The sequence below is a fragment of the Typopeltis vanoorti genome, chromosome 9 (assembly GCF_054136105.1).
Source record: "Typopeltis vanoorti isolate ZY-2024b chromosome 9, IOZ_Tvanoo_1.0, whole genome shotgun sequence".
Classification (NCBI taxonomy): Eukaryota; Metazoa; Arthropoda; class Arachnida; order Uropygi; family Thelyphonidae; genus Typopeltis; species Typopeltis vanoorti.
The window spans coordinates 6,106,242-6,123,912 of NC_143557.1; the positions used below are offsets into that span (position 1 = coordinate 6,106,242).

A 17,671-nucleotide genomic window follows, 5' to 3' on the forward strand; every position below is an offset into this window, starting at 1 on the left:
AAAGTAAGTATCGACAAGTTTTTCGAAACTATTTTAAAAAGTTTTGACTGAATATTTTATGTGTTAAAATAAGTAAGACAAATATTTTAAGATAAAAGAAAACAGTTTTTTTTTTATGATACTTCCATCCATGACACGATTTTGTAAACCTGTAATACATTCATACCGTAGGTGGGCTATGGATTACTATTTTTTCTATCTTATTACTTGATTTTTTGGTATTTTTTATTTATTTTTTGAGACCCTACCGTAGAGACAAAAAATCAAAATGGTACTTACTTTCATTTCTTTTTTGTAGAGCTAAATGTTTGAAGCTAGCTTTAGCTTTTATCTCAACAAATTTTATTCTTGAATGAAGTATCTTTTCTTTTAACTTGTAAATGCACCGAATAACGATTAAAGGAATATAACTTCAGGTTTTGGTTGTCCAAAAGTGGAATGGCACAAAGATCCCGTCTCAAATCCCAGAAACGCTCATTTTAAATCACCCACTGGACTACAACAGCACTGATGATGTAACCCTACACAAATTTCGGCGCACCGCCCTATCCTCCCATCAGCAGAGAAAATTGACACGGAGAGTGCCACTTTCGTTCTGAGTGGCAATTTCTGGCGTGCTGGATTCAGCTGGTGAAACCTCAGTTTATAAATACTTAATTTGTTTAGCACATTTTTTTTTTAAATTCTGTTTCTACGGGTTTTCATTCAGAAACCTCAATGAATCACTACGGAAATCCGAATACGGAAATAAAGGGACGCAATTTGTAAGGAGAAGACTACTCCTGTCCTCGTTAAACGGATGCCACACGAATCAAGGGAGGCAAGTTGCTTCGAGTGGCACACAGTAAGTTAACCAACAGTCAGCATTTGTGGCAGAAAAGCATCCGTCCTACTCCACTGCATCGAATGCGTCCTAACCAATCTTTACAGTTTCGGAAGGGCGAAGCCTGCTGACGCAGTTGTCACAGTTCTCGTTTTTAAGCTCTTTTACCAATGACTAAACAATCCATCGATGGTTTATCGAAAGAAAAGCTGAACTCTCCAAAAGAATGCTGCCTTTCAAGAAAGAGTGTAGGGGAGCGAGGGAGGAATTTCGTCTTTTCCCGCAGGTTGCAGAGCTCACTGGTCTGCTACGCGTCCCCCTGAGTGATCAATACTTCGACGGGAGGCGAGATTGGCTCCGCAACTAACGGGGCTACGAGGTGAGTATGTGTGCGTCTTTTGATCCCTCGTGGTATGTGGGACAAAAAAAAAAAAAAAAAAAAAAAAAAAAAAATGCGGTTTCTGGGGGGAAAAGCTCTTAATATTGCTGGACGAAACGGGTCACCCACAAGTGACTGTTGGCAATGCAACTCATTCTTCTATCAACTGCTGGGTGAGGAATCGATTTTCTGACTGTTTGTTAAATGAATTTATTTGAAACTTCGTTTTCTTGTGCTGATATTTCTTAAATTACGGAACCTTTTTACAGAGAAAGTCTCAATTTTTTTCTTTTGTTTGTTTCCAGTTGCAAAATAGGAATATCATACTGCAAGATGTCGAAATTACAACACACGTGCTGCACAACGTTGCATATCCTACCATACGAAAGGACAGAATTATAATTAGCGCAACCTTCACATCATGACGCACTTTATAGTTGGGAAAAAAAAAAAAAAAGCCCGAGATTGCGCTCAGGCAATTTAAGCCTGATATGAAACGCCAGCTTTGTTTCGTGAGGGGAAATAAAAAACGGAATTTTCTGGAATGAAAAATCTGCCACCGCACGACTCACGCTGAAGTAGCTCGGCTTTAGAGGAAACCCATTTAAAGCTGCTTCGCTGTCTCGGCGAGACTGCAACCTTGATCTTTCCGAGCATGTTATGAAGGTAAACGCGAAGGAACAAATCTTGAGAAGCGTTTCACACTTCACGAACACATTTAAATGACACTCGGTGAGAAATTATATTTTCGCTTTCATCCTTTATTCAAGTGTAAGCAAAGAAAATTTGCGCGTGAAGACACTTCACGACTGGGCTACTTGAATATAGATACCGACGACTTCATATTAACTGCTTTAGTATGTATCCCATAATGCAAGATGCACTTCCTTTTAGAGATGCGTAATGCTATGTATTATCGGGAAGGGCCACTACTCAAACCAGTTTTGACCTTTACTGAGGTCTCATCAGTGGAAGCTAGACCAGGAGAGATACCAAGGTTGAATCAATGCAGAAATCGCATATTTCCCATATACAAGTAGTAGAAAGTAACCTATAAGTAACCCAATTGTGAAGATATTTCATGAGCAAACTTTGCTTACGCGTGGATAAAGAATTAAACCAAAAATAGTTTCTTGTGCAAGATAAATTGCTTTGTAACCAAGTGAAAAAGAATTCTACAAAGAACACACTTTTAATACTCGTCAGCTGGACAAGTGCGTTTTCGTGGGAAACTGGGCTCACCCAATGATTCCGTGACTCTGAAAAATGTGAACGAAACACGAAAATATAAAGAGGTTGATTTCAGAAAAACTTACGGGCTGGAGGATCGGCCGTCTTACAGCTAAAACTGGGATTGTACGAGTTGGTAGGAACGGAAGTGTTTGTTATTTGCGATTATTATAATACTCAAGTCAGTGTGTCCTATAATTCAAAGCACACACCCGTTTAGATGTGCATTATGGGAAGGGCCTAGCGCGCACGTACACACATACACCGTATATACATACATAACAACACATGAATCTTGTACGGGTCATTTGATCCTTCGATTCATACAATGAATCGAAATTCATACAATGTAACACAATGGAGTACACACCAAGATGTAATGTGATCAGTTGCTCAAATTCTTTCGGGGGCGAAACATATTTCCAATTGGGAGATCTCTCTCTGCTCTTAAAGACTAAACTAACTGAAGGTCCCTTACCCACAGTTTTTTTTTTCTTCTTCGCTCTCCCATTAAAGAACTTATGATCTGAGAAAAAATTACCTGCGTCGAGATTTAATATTGTAAAATCGATGCAGCGTCATAATTTTTCCAAAATTTTATTGCATCGACTTTTACAGGAGTCACATCCAAAATTCACAAAAAGTAAACTTGTAAATTTTATATGTAAATAATACTAACAGCCCACATAAATTAGCCCAGAAAAATTAGCATGATACTGTGTAAATAGAAGATGTATGAATAAGTAGTTCAAAGGAAAATGCCCTAGAAATCAGAAATATGTTAGAATTTATCAATGTAAGTAAATACCAAAGCCCATCTATAGAGACCCAGAGGAATTAAACATGCTAGAATAGAGTAAACAAATATCTTAAGATAGAAGTTCAGGGGCAATACTTTAGAATTCGGAAATGTATTTGATGTTATCACTTAGTATTGGGTGAAAAAGAAACCTATTGTGACCAAAGCAGTCCGATACCGCCTTCAAGGTCAACAGCAAAAGAGGGCGGTATACATCAGATGCTGTTACGCTATGCTATAAAAGGGATTAAACGTACACTTAAGGGAGATCTAGAACTCTGCACTTTCTAGAAGGATAAGAGTTTGCATGTGAAAGGTAAGGGGGTCTCAGACCTTAATTCAAAGTTTGCGCGGGAATATCTGGGGTCTAAAACCTTCGTGCAGGGTCCTGCGAGAAGCCAAATAAAAGGATAATAGAGGGACTATCGAGCATCGGGAGTTCTGCAGTTCTGGAGGCGGAAGCGATTTTTATAACTGGATTTTACAAGACACCTGTCGCTGATGAACTCCAGAGATCCCGATATTTATGCTAGTGATTACACCCGGAAAATTCAGAGCATCGCGAAGATACCAGCCGAATTACAACTGCACGGCAAGCGGTTTTTTTTTTCTTTTTTCTCCCCTCCTTCAACTACTGTAATTTGAAATGAACATATACTTATCGACATGGAAAATCAAATAGATGAGACGATATTCGAGCAAGTGTATCCCGAATTCCTCAGACTAGGTGAAGTACTCAGCACCAACTGGCCAGGGAAAATAAAACTTTATGATACGTTTCCCCCCACAGTCGTTACAGATGATAACACCGCTAATATGGAGGAGCAGTTGCACCCGACGAACTTTACTTCCTCGGAATTCGAGGAGGTCCGCACGCGAAAGAAGCGCAGAACAACCACAGACCCACCCAAACAAAACGAAATGGAAGAAGACGGTCCCGATTCAGACTCGACTGCCTCTACCGAGGAGAAAGTGCCCCCATTATTCTTCGTGAAAAGCACAGGTGGGCAACTATTAGGACAACCATGGCGGAACAACAGATATCCTACAAAATGGCCAAAAACACAGACGATGGCATTAAAATCCACCCCACCACGGTAATGGACTACAGAAGGCTAACGAATGAAATGAACTCAAAAGGTGTAAAATACCATACTTTCTCCCTGAGCTCGGAGAAAAACCTGAAGGTGGTACTTAGAGGTATTTCCGAGGACACATCCACGGACGAAATAGCCGAAGATCTCAGCTCCATAGACTTGCCACCCGTTAAAGTTAGCAGAATGGTCAGAGCTGAAAAAACTCTCCAATGCCACTGGTCTTGGTAGAAATTCACCAGGCCTACAAAAATATTTACAACCTGACAACAGTCTGTGGCCTCAAGATTAGCCCAGAGCCCTTAAGAAAAAGGGCACCATCAGGACAATGCCACCGCTGTCAGAAGTTCGGCCATGCTCAGAAACTGTGTAGAGCAGATTTCAAATGTCTAAAATGTGGGCAGAGCCACCCCACAAACACCTGCACCAAGCCAAAATCCACCCCGGCTAAGTGCGCCAACTGTGGTGGACCCCACCCAGCCAACTATAGAAGATGTATTAAACATCCAAGAAACAGACAGACAGAAATTAGCAATCAGAATAACTCCTCTACCAGTTCGCGAGCATCAACTACAACTCCGCAGCCTGAGGCCCTTAAAACAACCTGTCATCAACAACAGACAAGATCCTACGCAGATGTGACTCGCTCATCAAAAACTATGCAAGCCAGATCCATCGGACATCAACCCCAAATCTGGAAGCTACCATCAATGCATCTCTTACAATTATGCTACAGGATTTTGTAAAGGCAAACCCATCATTAGACTCCACAAAAAGATTTCTGCATGAATCTCAGTTTATCTTAGCTGCACTCTCTAATGAATTTCTAACAAAATATTAGAAATTCAAGAATTCACCGAAAGACATCACCCAGACATCATTTTGATAAGTGAGACACATCTAAGACCGGCTGACTGCCCCAGAATCAGAGGATATGATATATATATAGAACTGACAGGTTAGGCTACAGAGGTGGAGGCACGGCCATTTTTATAAAGAACTACATTAGTCACCACACTGTAAACATCCCAACTACTGCCAATCTTGAGGTTACAGGCGTGGAGGTTCTCACAAGCTCGGCTGGTAGACTAAAAGTCTACGCAGCATACAATCCTCCATTAAAATCTTTACTACCTTCGGATTTGGATGCTATCCGTGGCAACGGACAGCCTGTCATCATTGCTGGGGACTTGAATGCCAAACACCCTGCCTGAAACAGTCGAACTACCAACAAAAATGGTCATACACTCGCCAACTATACTGGATCAAGCTACGCAGTCGTGGAAGGTCCCACTGAACCTACCCATCACAACACACATGGCACTGCCGATGTCTTAGACATAGTCATGTTACAGAATGTGAGACTCCAGCACAGTTTGATGACACTAAATGACCTTTCATCTGACCATAATCCTATACTGCTACAGCTGGGAAACCAAGAAAAACTGTCCCGTCCCCCACACGCATTCATATCATGGGATAAATTATCCAAAATACTTCCAAAATTCATAGGTCCTGTACCACTTGTAAAATCTAAGGAAGATATTGAAACAGCGGTTAAGGATCTTACCCAACAAATTAATACAGCCCTCATGACAGTCACTGCAGCAGCAACTACCCTCAGGCCCAACCACTTACCAGACGACATCATGAACCTAATTAAGGAGAAAAATAAAGCAAGAAAAAGGTTTCATAATACCCGTGCACCACAAGACAAACGAATCCCGAACAGATTGAACTCTGAGGTGAGAGATGCCTTTAAAGAAGCACATAGAAGTCAACTCTGGGAAAAAAGATTGACTTCTATCACTCCTGACAATCACTCCATATGGAAACTGATAAGAAACATCAAAAACAAAAGCAAACCCCCCCCCCCTCTCGACAGACCTGGGTCTTATCCAGTCTGATGCAGAAAAAGCAGAAGCAATTGCCAAAAACTTAGACAAGCAGTGTAAACCCTCATACGAACATCGAGACATCAATCATATCTACAAGCTTGAACTCGCCGAACTTTATATAGTTTCTATATTCGGCATGAAACTCTGAGTTTCTTATTCGGCTATGAAACAATATGGGATGTAATATCCCTTAACTTAAATAAGTCAGTGTAATAATTTAATCGGGATTAAAAAATTGATAGTAATTTAGGCTGGAAACCGCATATTACCGATGTCTTAAATAAAGTAAGGATTATGTTAAACAGACTTTACTAACAAGTAGAATTTAAACGTGTTAAAAATATTATATTCTGCCTGGATCCAAAGCACACTGCAATATGGTATTTAAAGTTGGGGATTTATCGCACTACGCTGAAACCTTCAGTCTCGACTCAGAATAAAGGAATTAAAATTTTGACTAGAAACAAATATAAGGATAGTGTAATAAATACACCATACTAAACATACTATCCCTTAGATATTTATACGTCTATAGCAGTGATGGCGAACCTATGACACACTTGAGGGTTTCAGGTGACACACCTTGGATGTTGAAAAATATTGGTATTCTGATGAAAAAACTGCGATAAATCGTTAAGATCGCTCTCAGTTAAGGCGAAGGTAGGTTTGGGCTTTAAGAATAAACTCAAAATATTTCAACGTGATTTAGAAAGTAACAATTTTAAGTATTTCCAAAGAGTGAAATTTGTTTTTAACGAAACCAGCCCCAGAAATCGTGAACAACATATCAACCAATCTATCGAAGTTCTGAAGTCAGAAACTGAGCAGTTTTCTTCTAGGTTTGAGCAATTTCGAACGTTGGAAGAAACAATCCAATTCATAAAGTATCCTGATGAAACAGAATTCATGGATCTTAAATTAGATGGCTTTGAGTAGTTGGATTTAGAAGATCTAGAAATGCAACTAGCCGACTTCCAGTATAATCCTATCTGGAAAAGAAAGTTTATCGCTCTTAGAAATGAATTAGAACTTGAGCGAGAATGTCTGCATGATACCGCGTGTAAAAATTCAGACTGTGAAATTCTAAGCATGTGGAAAGCCTTCTCGAAAACTTTCATGCACTTAAAATCTTTGCTCAAGCTCTTCTACATACTCTTGTGAAACTCTATTTTCTGCCTTAAATAATATCAAATCGAAAGGGAGAAATTGATTGAACAATGATTTGAGCGCTGCCAGTGTCGTATTAAAATGGACACACTACATCCCTTCTTCTATAAAGAAACTTTCTACCAGCACTCAGCAACAGAAAAGTCATGAAATGTAATGGAAGTTTGTAACTTCAGTTTATTAAATTAAATGTATAATATGAATTCATAGATTTTATATCAATGTCCTATTAAATAAATAGCCTAATATGATATAAGTCACCACCCATGATTATGTAGTTAAATTTATAATGCATGTATGCAAGTGGCACATCAACAACGTCAATATTTAAAAAAAAAAAAAGTTTTACACACCTGGGTAAAAAGGTTCGCCATCACTGGTCTATAGGGTATTATTATTCATAAAAAACGACAACGAATACGTAAATACCAAACAAGATGCTTTCCTTAGTAGACATGAGGGCCTAAAATATTTAGTTCCAAAAGCAAATAAATAAGCAATACGCACACATTACACTTATTTAGCGCCAAAAGTATTCAACACACTTCCTTTAACAATAAGAAATGAAACTAACCCCAACAAATACAAAACTCTAATCAAAGAGTATTTATTTTCCCACAGAAATGAGGAAGCTCTGTTCAAATTAATTGTATCAAGTATTGGTTTTTAGCATATTGGTATTAAAAAGATCAATTTCAGCTGTAAAATGTAAAAAAATTAAATGCTCTTTAACTGCTTTGTTTTATTTTGTTCCTAATTAATTGTTATGCAACTTTCTCTGTATGATGAAATTTTATTTTATCTGCGATTTTATTATGCAATTATATTATAATAATATGTATATTAAATGAATGTACATATGTGTATATAAACATAGATTTTTGTAACTTTATGCACGTCGTAACCTGGATGAGCTGTTGCTCTTAGGTCACACATAGGATTATTTAGAATTTTGTACTATAATATGAAGCTTACAATAAAAAAGAAATCCTCGCAGCGATGAACGAGAGCTTGATGGTTCGACACTTAAGTAGTTTTCTGGGTGAAAAAATAAATAGATAAAACGCGAGAGAAGAAATTTCGCTTGGGTGCGACCATCGCAATGTATCCTGTTCATCAATGTTGCACTGCGCACGCTCGAATGCAGTTACTTTACTTTTCTTTTTTTCCATTCATTCTCGAATTTTTCGCGTGGAGTTGTCTGCTCGTGGATGGCATTCGGAGCACGCATGTCAGACTTCTCGTTGCCAAGTGTAAGCCGCGTAGGAATCCATTACGGTTGTTTACACTTTGTGTACTGCGCCAGGAAGAGTGGAAGGGGCGTTTCCAAGAAGCATTAACCTACCAGCAACGAGTTGTCTGAAGGAAAAAAAAAAAAAACAGATGGGAGAAAAGTGCATCGTTTAGTCTCGTATTGTTTCTCAGGTGGGGAGGGGAAACAAGTGCTCAGATAGGGCTAATAATAGCGCGGGCCTTCAAACACTGCCTTGCACTGCACTTCCTGGATTACATAACTCTCCGAGTCAGTCCCTAATGTGGCGTAACAGACAACTACCAAGCGCGACAGCTAAAAATGTTTGCGTTTACATTTGTGCATACACTCGCTGGTATAATACACGAGGGCAGAATTTTTACTTCGTTTGTCAAATAAATGGATAGCGTGAACTTTGACATAAGAAGGATCATCGTCAGCGCTTTAACAACGGACTGCTCTTCGGTTCTGTGACTCGTTTGAATTCCATTTAACCTTCTTCAGGGACGAGCTGTGAACGGACTTGCCAAACCCAACTGCATTTAGCCACAAACACGGCTTTGCTGTCCGCAATCGAGAGTTCGTTTCCCTCGGTGGGAAATCCACTCAGAGGGTCGAATTGTGCTAGTTCACGTGTGCCACTCAGACGGCACTTCAACGATGAGCATTGCACGGGAAAGAGAGCTTCACGATCGACAATAAGCGATTTTTTTTTTTCTTTTTCAATGTCGCTCCACATCGGGAACCGCACTGCGTTCTTCAGGAGCACGCGCTTAGAGACAAGTGACAGACACGGGATTAATCTAGTTTTGCAACAAGAAGGGAACTGTTTTCCTAATTCGGGTTCCCCACTAACAGAATTAACAGCTCGATTATGTCGTAATTCGCTCACTTTCATACTTGTGGCAGCCGGATGACCACACTTTTGCTTTAATTGAAGCCGAGTTCCGTCTTCGCGATGGGAATTGCACAGGCAAGGAGGGAAATCCATCTCCGTATTTTTCGTTTCGCTGTCCACGTTAAAAAAAAAAAAAAAAAAAAAATGCTAATACTGATTGTAAAGTGAAACGAAAATTTCCACTTGCTGGAGGAAACTCCAAATTCTGTTTACCCTTGGGGGCGGGGGGGGGACTCCAGCAACATGCTGGAGTCCCTCAAAGTGAGCTTTTTCTTCACTATAATCAGATGATAACCGAGTAGCTCCTGACAGCCGGAGCCGAAGCAGTCTGTTAACTGGCGGTCGAGAGGTAATTATAAACTTCCCCCGCATCGGTGACTTGAAAAATCTTGGCGTTCACCATCCGTAGCCTTCAAAAGTTCTCCTTCCAGGAATTTCTACCCAGAACGAGTCACTTGATTCAACCCACACGTACTTCTGCTTGGAAGCGGGGCATTCACGCACGACACGATTGCGTAATAGTTCCGCACTTCTCTCTCCAACCTGTGCTTTTGTGTGCAGAGAAGTTGACGAGTCATCCCGCTAATACTCCCCACTCCGAACCCTTCGACATTGTCAACTCATTGGCGAAGATTGGGTTTTATTACTTCGCTCGTCTTGGCGTCATCGCTCTACAATTAAGAAGATGCAAGAAACTTGCTGCTACAAGATGAGGGTTGTCGTGAAAGGTGCGAGACTCAATTTGAGTCTCGCACGTTTCACAGTGTGGTCACCTCTTCATTGTCTCTTCAAAAAAAAATAAATTTTTTTCCAGCTTTATCTCTCATCCTAAAACGTAATTTGGTAAAATCTCCTTCTCTTTTTAACCCCAATATTTTTCTTCTGCATTATTCCTTTATCTCTTCTTGTATTCCTCCTTTATCAATGCCATCACGCTTCTGATCCTCACATCGTATATGAACTGGTGCACTGCATGATTATATTTTTTTTTTATCAATTTTAAAACCATCACATGTACTTGCGTTTTGCAGTTCCCTCAACGAAATTCCAAATATTTCGCAGAGGCCTAAATCCCACAGTCCTCTGCGCGCATTTGAACGATATCATCCGTCTTACTCCCATTTCATTTCTTACCTCAAGTGCTGATGTACACGTCTGTGGAGATGTCGTTCTCTTTTTCTTCATTTAAATGAGGCGGAATTACGGGTGCTCTCATTTCCCCCATTCGGATAACACATCTCGTATGTTCGCCTCAAACACAAACAAACGAAACATTTCAGAAAAGCAAAAAAAAACAAATGAAAATTAGTAAAATGATGTCCGAGCCGCCTTGATATGTAGTTTTTGGTCCTTTCTTACGAAGACAGGCTTCCGTCCGTGTACACAAAAACAATGAAGCAGCCAATTGCTTTCAGATGGATGGAAATGCTGCGTTTTCTATAAACAAAGAAGGAAACTCTTCTCATCGAATCTAAAGCAGATCTTTTTCTCTCGATCCCCTGCCAACACACGGCATTGACCTGTTGCAAGTTCGCAGCCTTTCGTACGTAGAAGTGACACAGAAGTCCTTCCCAGCAAAAACGTGGGCTGATGAGAGCGCACTCGCTAATTGCGGACGACTTTTCGCCATCAGTTGGTGCAATTCATTCCGAAACTGCAAGTCGTTTGCATAATGCGGCAGTTCTCTACGAATCCGGTTGATCTGCTTCTAACGTATCCGTAACTGAATTACCGCTGGTAATCGTATTAGCGGTACGCAAATTATCGTTTGTATTACGAATCCGAATTTCCCGTTCCTCTACGATTTGATTCTCTTCAAATTATCAGGGAAGCAATTCGTGTTTATCGAAGCTGTGCCGCAAGGGATGACACAAATCAACGCTTCTCGAGTTCAAGAAACGGAAGCTAAACAACGTCAGCAGAGTTTCCTGCATAAGTCGCAACATCCATGAATTCTGAGAGCGAGAAATGGATTTACAAGCGAAAGGTCAAGCTAATTCAGCGCCCTTTTTCTATATCGAAGAAGGGCCCTTTTAAACGAACGCAGGATTCTGCCAGCCGAGAAGAATACTTGACGGCGATTAACCTCATTAGGAAAATGCAAACAGTTAATATTAATCGGCATGAACGCGAATTGCTAGAGGTGTTTCGTCTGAGTGTAATGGATATTTTAAAATCCCAATAGTCATCCTAATTTACGCTCCAGGAAGCTCTCACGCAAAATATTTTCGATTCTCGATGTTTCTATTTATTTTTTATTTACCTGTGCCTCCTCTCCCTCCCAATAAGTGGTGATCGTAATCATCCTTTCGTATTAAGCACGGTGTTAGTATTATTCGCACGCCTTCATGCAGTCCGAAGATTCCCCACAATAACTACGGCACGTGGTTTGATGACATTCACCGTTGGAATAAAAAAAAAACTCTAACACCCTTTGCCGTAGTCAGACTAATGTTTCCACTAACCTTGCCACCGAAACCTTACCTTCCGCTCCCTACTTGAACATTTTTGTTCCCAATCCAAGCCACGGTTAAGAGCAGATGCGCCAAGACAGGCCAGGAGAAGCGGAGACAAGAAGTCACGCAAAGCGATCCTCAGTCAATCCGAGTATTTTTTTTCTTAGAGAGGTGAAAAAGAGAACTCGCCTCCTATCCAAATGACAGTCGTGTCTTTTGGTTAGTCAAAACCATCTGATATAACTTCTCGTCTGTGCTTCCGCCTTTCTCGTCCAGATGGCACTGCAATATTTCGATCCTTAATCAAGAGGAGGCATCTCCGGCCGTACGATTTCGCTCTTTTTTTTGTGAATGTTTTTACGGCATATTTTCGTGTAAAACGAACTGACCTCAGTTAAGCCATGCTGAGCGTTTTCTGGATAAATGAAGGAACCACTCGTAAGATATTTCCAATAATTGGTTACGAAATCCACACATCAACGGCATTCAATCTCGATGACGACAGACCGCAAACTCACAGTGCGAGCAGAAGTGCTGTGTTCTGAAGAAACCGAACGAAAATTTCAAGAAAAATAACTCAGGATGACCGAACTTGGTTCGTGTGCTCTCGGTTGGATGACCCCAGCAGATGTGGAGTGGAAAAACGCGCTTTTGGGGATCCGTTGAATGTGCGCCAAGCTCAAGAGTTATGGCAACGGTGGTTTTGCTTGAGTGTACTACAAGACGATATTTGCTGACAACAGCCGAAGAACGTTCCGTCGCTTACTGGTGAGCGGCAAACTCCCAGTTGCCGGCAGGCACTTTCAAGAACGAAAAAACATTTCCGCGAATGCCGAAGCTCGACTGCTGGTCAATGCTTTAATCATTTAAAATAAATGAATTTCCGCCAGTGCAACTCCAATTCAACAAAGGTCGGCACTACTGCGGGTCTAAGAAGGCGTGAAATTCATCGTCAAAACCGTCACTTTCGATTTCCTCTTCACCTGATTTTCGTGTGGAGTAAACTGCAATGGGGGTTTCGCCACAGCGTGTATGCGTGGCGAAGACAAACGCCTTTCTTTCTTCCACGCAGCGAACAGACGCAAGCGCGTTTTCTCGAAGAACCACAATTCAGTCGAGTTAATCCATTCCAAGCGGACTTCTTCTCGCGCTTTGGGACGGAGTTTTTTTATTTTCGAGTCCTAGCAAATTCGAAATACACCTACGGCGCCAGCTTCGCTTACACACGCGAGCAGAAAACACGAAAAGCTGTCGAATGCTTTTCATTCACCATCACGCACGTGGTGTTGAATATGAAAGAGCTCGAAGCGAATGTTTCTACGTACATTCCTTGACCTGCCAAACATTTCGCCGCGTATGTTTGGTGCTGTAAAAAGAAAAGGTCGTGGGGTTGTTATCATTACTGTTAATACGTTATGGTGTGCCTTCAACATGCACTCTCGGGCGGTATAATTTATCGAAAAATTGACTTCAGGATATAAAAGGAGCTTCTGCTGTTCAACAGTCTTCACACAAAGCACTCCAAAAGCAATTCAGCTGAGGAACGTTTCCCATTCCTCAGCCGAATCACTAAAATTACATTCAAATCAAGTCCGACAGCACTGCTGAAAAGTTGATTTAGTACTTTTCCCCTAGGAACAGGAAAAGTCGTTTTTAATCCGCATAAGGCTTCGACGATTAAGTGTCCTGCCAGGAAGCTTCTGTCCAGCTTTTATTTTTAAGGACTCAAAAAGGAAGCGGCCATTCCTTTCTCTTCCTTTGAATCCTGCAGTTCGGAACTACCATAAAACGAAAGAGAAACTCACCTGCGAGTTCTTTGGTCAGCTTGCTGGGCATGCTGGGAGAGGTGGGAATGTTTTCTTTTTTGTGGGACTCCAGTTTAGCAGGAACACTAGGAGAGGACGTCAACAGCTTTATGGAGGTGGGTACGGCCAACGTACCAGTGGCATCGGAAGTCGACGCCGAGGATGAGATCGTGTTTCCTTCTGAGGTAGTGGAGGCGTCCAGCGGGCGGGCAGTGGGAGAGTCGAACAGACTGTCGATGCTGCTGGCTTTCTTCATGCTCGCAATTCCCCTATTTCGCGGGAGAGACAAAACAGAAAATCAGAACTCTTGACGGAACTCACAGAGATTTCGGAGAAGGACGAGCGCCTAAACTCACCAAACAAAAACACGAAGCATTTGAAGCTGTACGAATAAAAGGATCCGCATGTACTTACACATCCCTTTCGAGGGGAGCATCACCCATTGAGGAATTCTTCTCGACTGGAGGTTTTTCTTTCGGAGTGAGAAGTCTCGCCAGTTTCGACAAACCCGCTCGGGAACTTTGACTTCCACTAGTTGAAGCTTTGCACCAACTTAGGAGAGAAAAAAACGAAATAATTACTTTATAAATATTTACTTATTTTCGCCGACAGAGCGCAGCACGAACAAAGGATCCGCATGAACTTTCGAGAAGATGCGCAAGCGAAATGAATTACAAAGGCAGACCTTACCTCTGTTTCGTGGACTCCTTGCTAGCGGAATGCTGGGAAGATCCTGACCCTGTGGAAGATAGGCTGTGTCTGGGGGATACGCTGGGAGACTTAGAAGCGTCGTCGAGCATGAGGTTCCATTCTGAAAAAAAAAAAAAGAAAAGTGAATCTTTGAGAAGCCAGCGAAGAAGATTTAAAACGCGAGGGGCCACCGCACCCGGAAAATGCATCGCCAAACTGCTTCTCGTCACAAGGGACGAGCTAAAGAAACGCAGATTTAACCAACTTTTCTGGTCTTATTTAAAAAGCGGCGACGGATTTGATGAACGCAAAGCGAATTCCGCTGCGCACGGAAAATGACTCCTTCATTAAGGAATAAACGACACGCTTCAAAGTCTTCTAAGCGACCCGATACGAAAAGGTGTGGTCGAAATCGGATGTTACTCGACTCCAGTTGACCTCACCGAAGCAGACATTGAGGTTAGAGACTTAAATGGCAAAGTGTCAAGCTTCAAAGGGTAACACGGAAGGGACTTTAAAAGACAGTTTGGTGAAGAATGAATTTTTTGGATCTTCTTTAATTGCGCCATCTTTTGATCCCATTTGTGAAACCGTCGAACGGTTTACTCAACTGCTATGGAGCCGACTTCAGTTCACTAATCCACGAGAAGTAACGATGAGGGTGTATGCGCAAAGACGCGGATTTATTATGAACGTCCCCAAGTACAAAATTTATGGTCAGCAGCGAATAACAAATGCAGCAGCACAAGATGCGAAAAGCTAACAGGCAGCACCTCAAACCAGGAACAACACAAAAGCCAACTTTACAAGCAACACAAGCGGAATTTTGAATGACGTCTTTGAGAGCGTCTCGCGATCTATAAACAGAACGACCATTAGTTGACTGCTGTTGAGGCACAGAAATGGAAATGACATTCGCAAGCAAGCAGCGACACAACGCCGTTGCCAATCAATATTTCACCCCGAGGAGAATAATAACGAGGTGACTGGAGCTGCTGCAAAGGTGCGCTTGCAACAGTGGCGATCAAAGCAGGAGCGGGTAATGTTATTCGAGGCGCGACACAAATTGACGCAGACATCCATCGACTAGGGGATGCTGTTAACTCGATTACTTCGTACAAGATTGTCGCACACGATTATTAATGTTTCCTTAGTGTCAGGAAACGCTTATTCGCCTTCTTTAGAGCGGAGTAAAGAAAAGGATTAAGCAGGAGGGCGAGCTGCGGCATTAGTTTCCAAACGGGAGGAGAAAAGCCGTAAATACCGCAATGAATGACGAACACTTGAAATCTGAAAGCACCAAAAATGCGAAGCGGTAGAACGATGAAAAGCGAGAAGCCACTTCTGGTCAGGTCGGAGCACAGGTGACCGAAATGCGAAGTTACGGGATAGAAATCAATTCCGTCACACAAAAGATATTTTAACGGGTCAAAGACAGTTCCGGAAGAACCGTACAAAATGGATGTCTAGAATGGGCACAAGCAGAATGATCAGCAACTTAAGATGGAGGCTTTTAAGCGGAGACACGGCAAATAAAATGAAATAATTTTTTTTTTTTTTGCAATTCGAGCTCATCACGAGAGCGACACTAATTTTAATGGCGTTTGTTCGAAAACAAAATAACAACGTGCGCTATTTGCGAGCCACCTTGTGACGAGTCATGGCGGAAAGATTTTTTTTTTTTTTAAACAGAAAGGCGCTGAAAAAAGGACGGTCCGCAGCTTGTTGACACAGAAAAAAATTCGTCCACTTAAACGACTGCGGTTTGTGTGCTTTCGACCAGCAGAAGCACGAAAGCGAAGCAACTCTCCACACAGTTCTTGGTGCTGGTCCGCTCTGTCCGTCCTTAGAAAACGAATCAGCCTGTTGAACAGGAGCGGTGTCTGAAGGAAGATCGCACCGCGCAAACCACACTTTCGTGGAGCGCGGAATCCGATTGTTACGAGGTTATCGTGAATGACCTCCACCAGCAACTTTGAACCACCTCTCTACTTTCCGGCGGAAAGCTTTCGAAAACGGCGAAGAATGAACAGCGAACACACTCGTGATAATCCAAGACGGGGTTCGTATTATGACCGGAACAGTTAATGACAGTGAGCATGACTCGCGCGTGTTCTTCTTCTTCCACTTTTATCTGTTTTGCAGTCGGAAAAACCTTTCACATGCGAGACCGGGTTCTTCTCCGCATCTCGTCCATTTCCACTCGAAAGGCGCGTCACCTTCTTGGGTGTATTGTGGTGGTGCTTTGATAACTCACCCGAGCACCACAGCAACGCCGTCAGCATTCAACAAACGGCGAAAGTCCTCTCAGCAAATGGCTGCGTGTTCGAGGCAAGGGAGAACGACTCCTTGGGGCTGCAACGGGTTCCTCGCCGAGTACGACGGCACATTTTCGCAGCAATTTCCAGCTTTTGGAAATGGATACACCTTGAGGGGCTTCAACACGCCGAAAGAAAGAAAGAAGGAGACGCATTTTTAAAAGTGCCTAACAGTTAAGATTATGGTCGCAGTTTGATTTTTGTTAAGAGAAAAAACGAAGACAAACGTGATGCTCTGAGTTCCTTTTCTTGGAATAAGAACGTGCCAAACCCTGGGCAATTGGTGTCACCGTTTAATTTTGATGCGACGTGTTTACATAGGCGACAGTTTTCATTAAAAGAACGAACCCGCACTTTCAAGATGCACAAAACGGCAGCAAAAGTTTGCATTTTTCCCTTTCAGCGAAATAATTCCAGACGAGTTCATTTTCACGCTTTTCAAATAAACTAAAACCAAAGCAGAAATTAGCTCTCGCATGTCAAGCGAGCGATATTTGTAGAGGGGCTGCACTTCTGTGCATTGTCGGTGGCGAGAGGAGAACTCAGATCAGAAAATGCGTTATCGGAGGATGTCGCATCAGCAGCTGATGGAAAGGTGAAGATGCTACAGGACAACAAGGAAAGTTGCGTGAAATGATTGCGGGCAAATCTTAGCAAGAGGGTGTACAAACGATCAGCCAGAAGTTCGAAGAGCAGCCCATGGATTGAGATCGGTAGGGAAACGCTGAGTATGCAGCTGCACAGTCTCGGTTGATGCAGAAGGGCCGCCACCCCTGCAGTCCAATATCAACCAAAGCGCAGCCTGCACGTGCAAAGGAAAAGATAGCCTCATCCGTTGCGCAGCAACGAATCAAGCGATCCC

The 17,671-nt window shown here is 42.1% G+C and overlaps 1 protein-coding gene across 1 annotated transcript in view; it reads right to left on the reverse strand.

The window, feature by feature from the left end:
• The window catches only part of LOC150102861 (ankyrin repeat and fibronectin type-III domain-containing protein 1-like), a 355,850-nt gene that overhangs the window by 221,787 nt on the left and 116,392 nt on the right, over positions 1-17,671 (reverse strand). The window contains exons 5-7 of the mRNA XM_090397404.1: positions 14,492-14,612; positions 14,216-14,353; positions 13,802-14,070 (exon numbers count right to left, since the gene is read on the reverse strand). Coding sequence (XP_090253530.1) covers positions 13,802-14,070; positions 14,216-14,353; positions 14,492-14,612 — 528 coding nt within the window. The remainder of the gene's footprint in view (positions 1-13,801; positions 14,071-14,215; positions 14,354-14,491; positions 14,613-17,671) is intronic.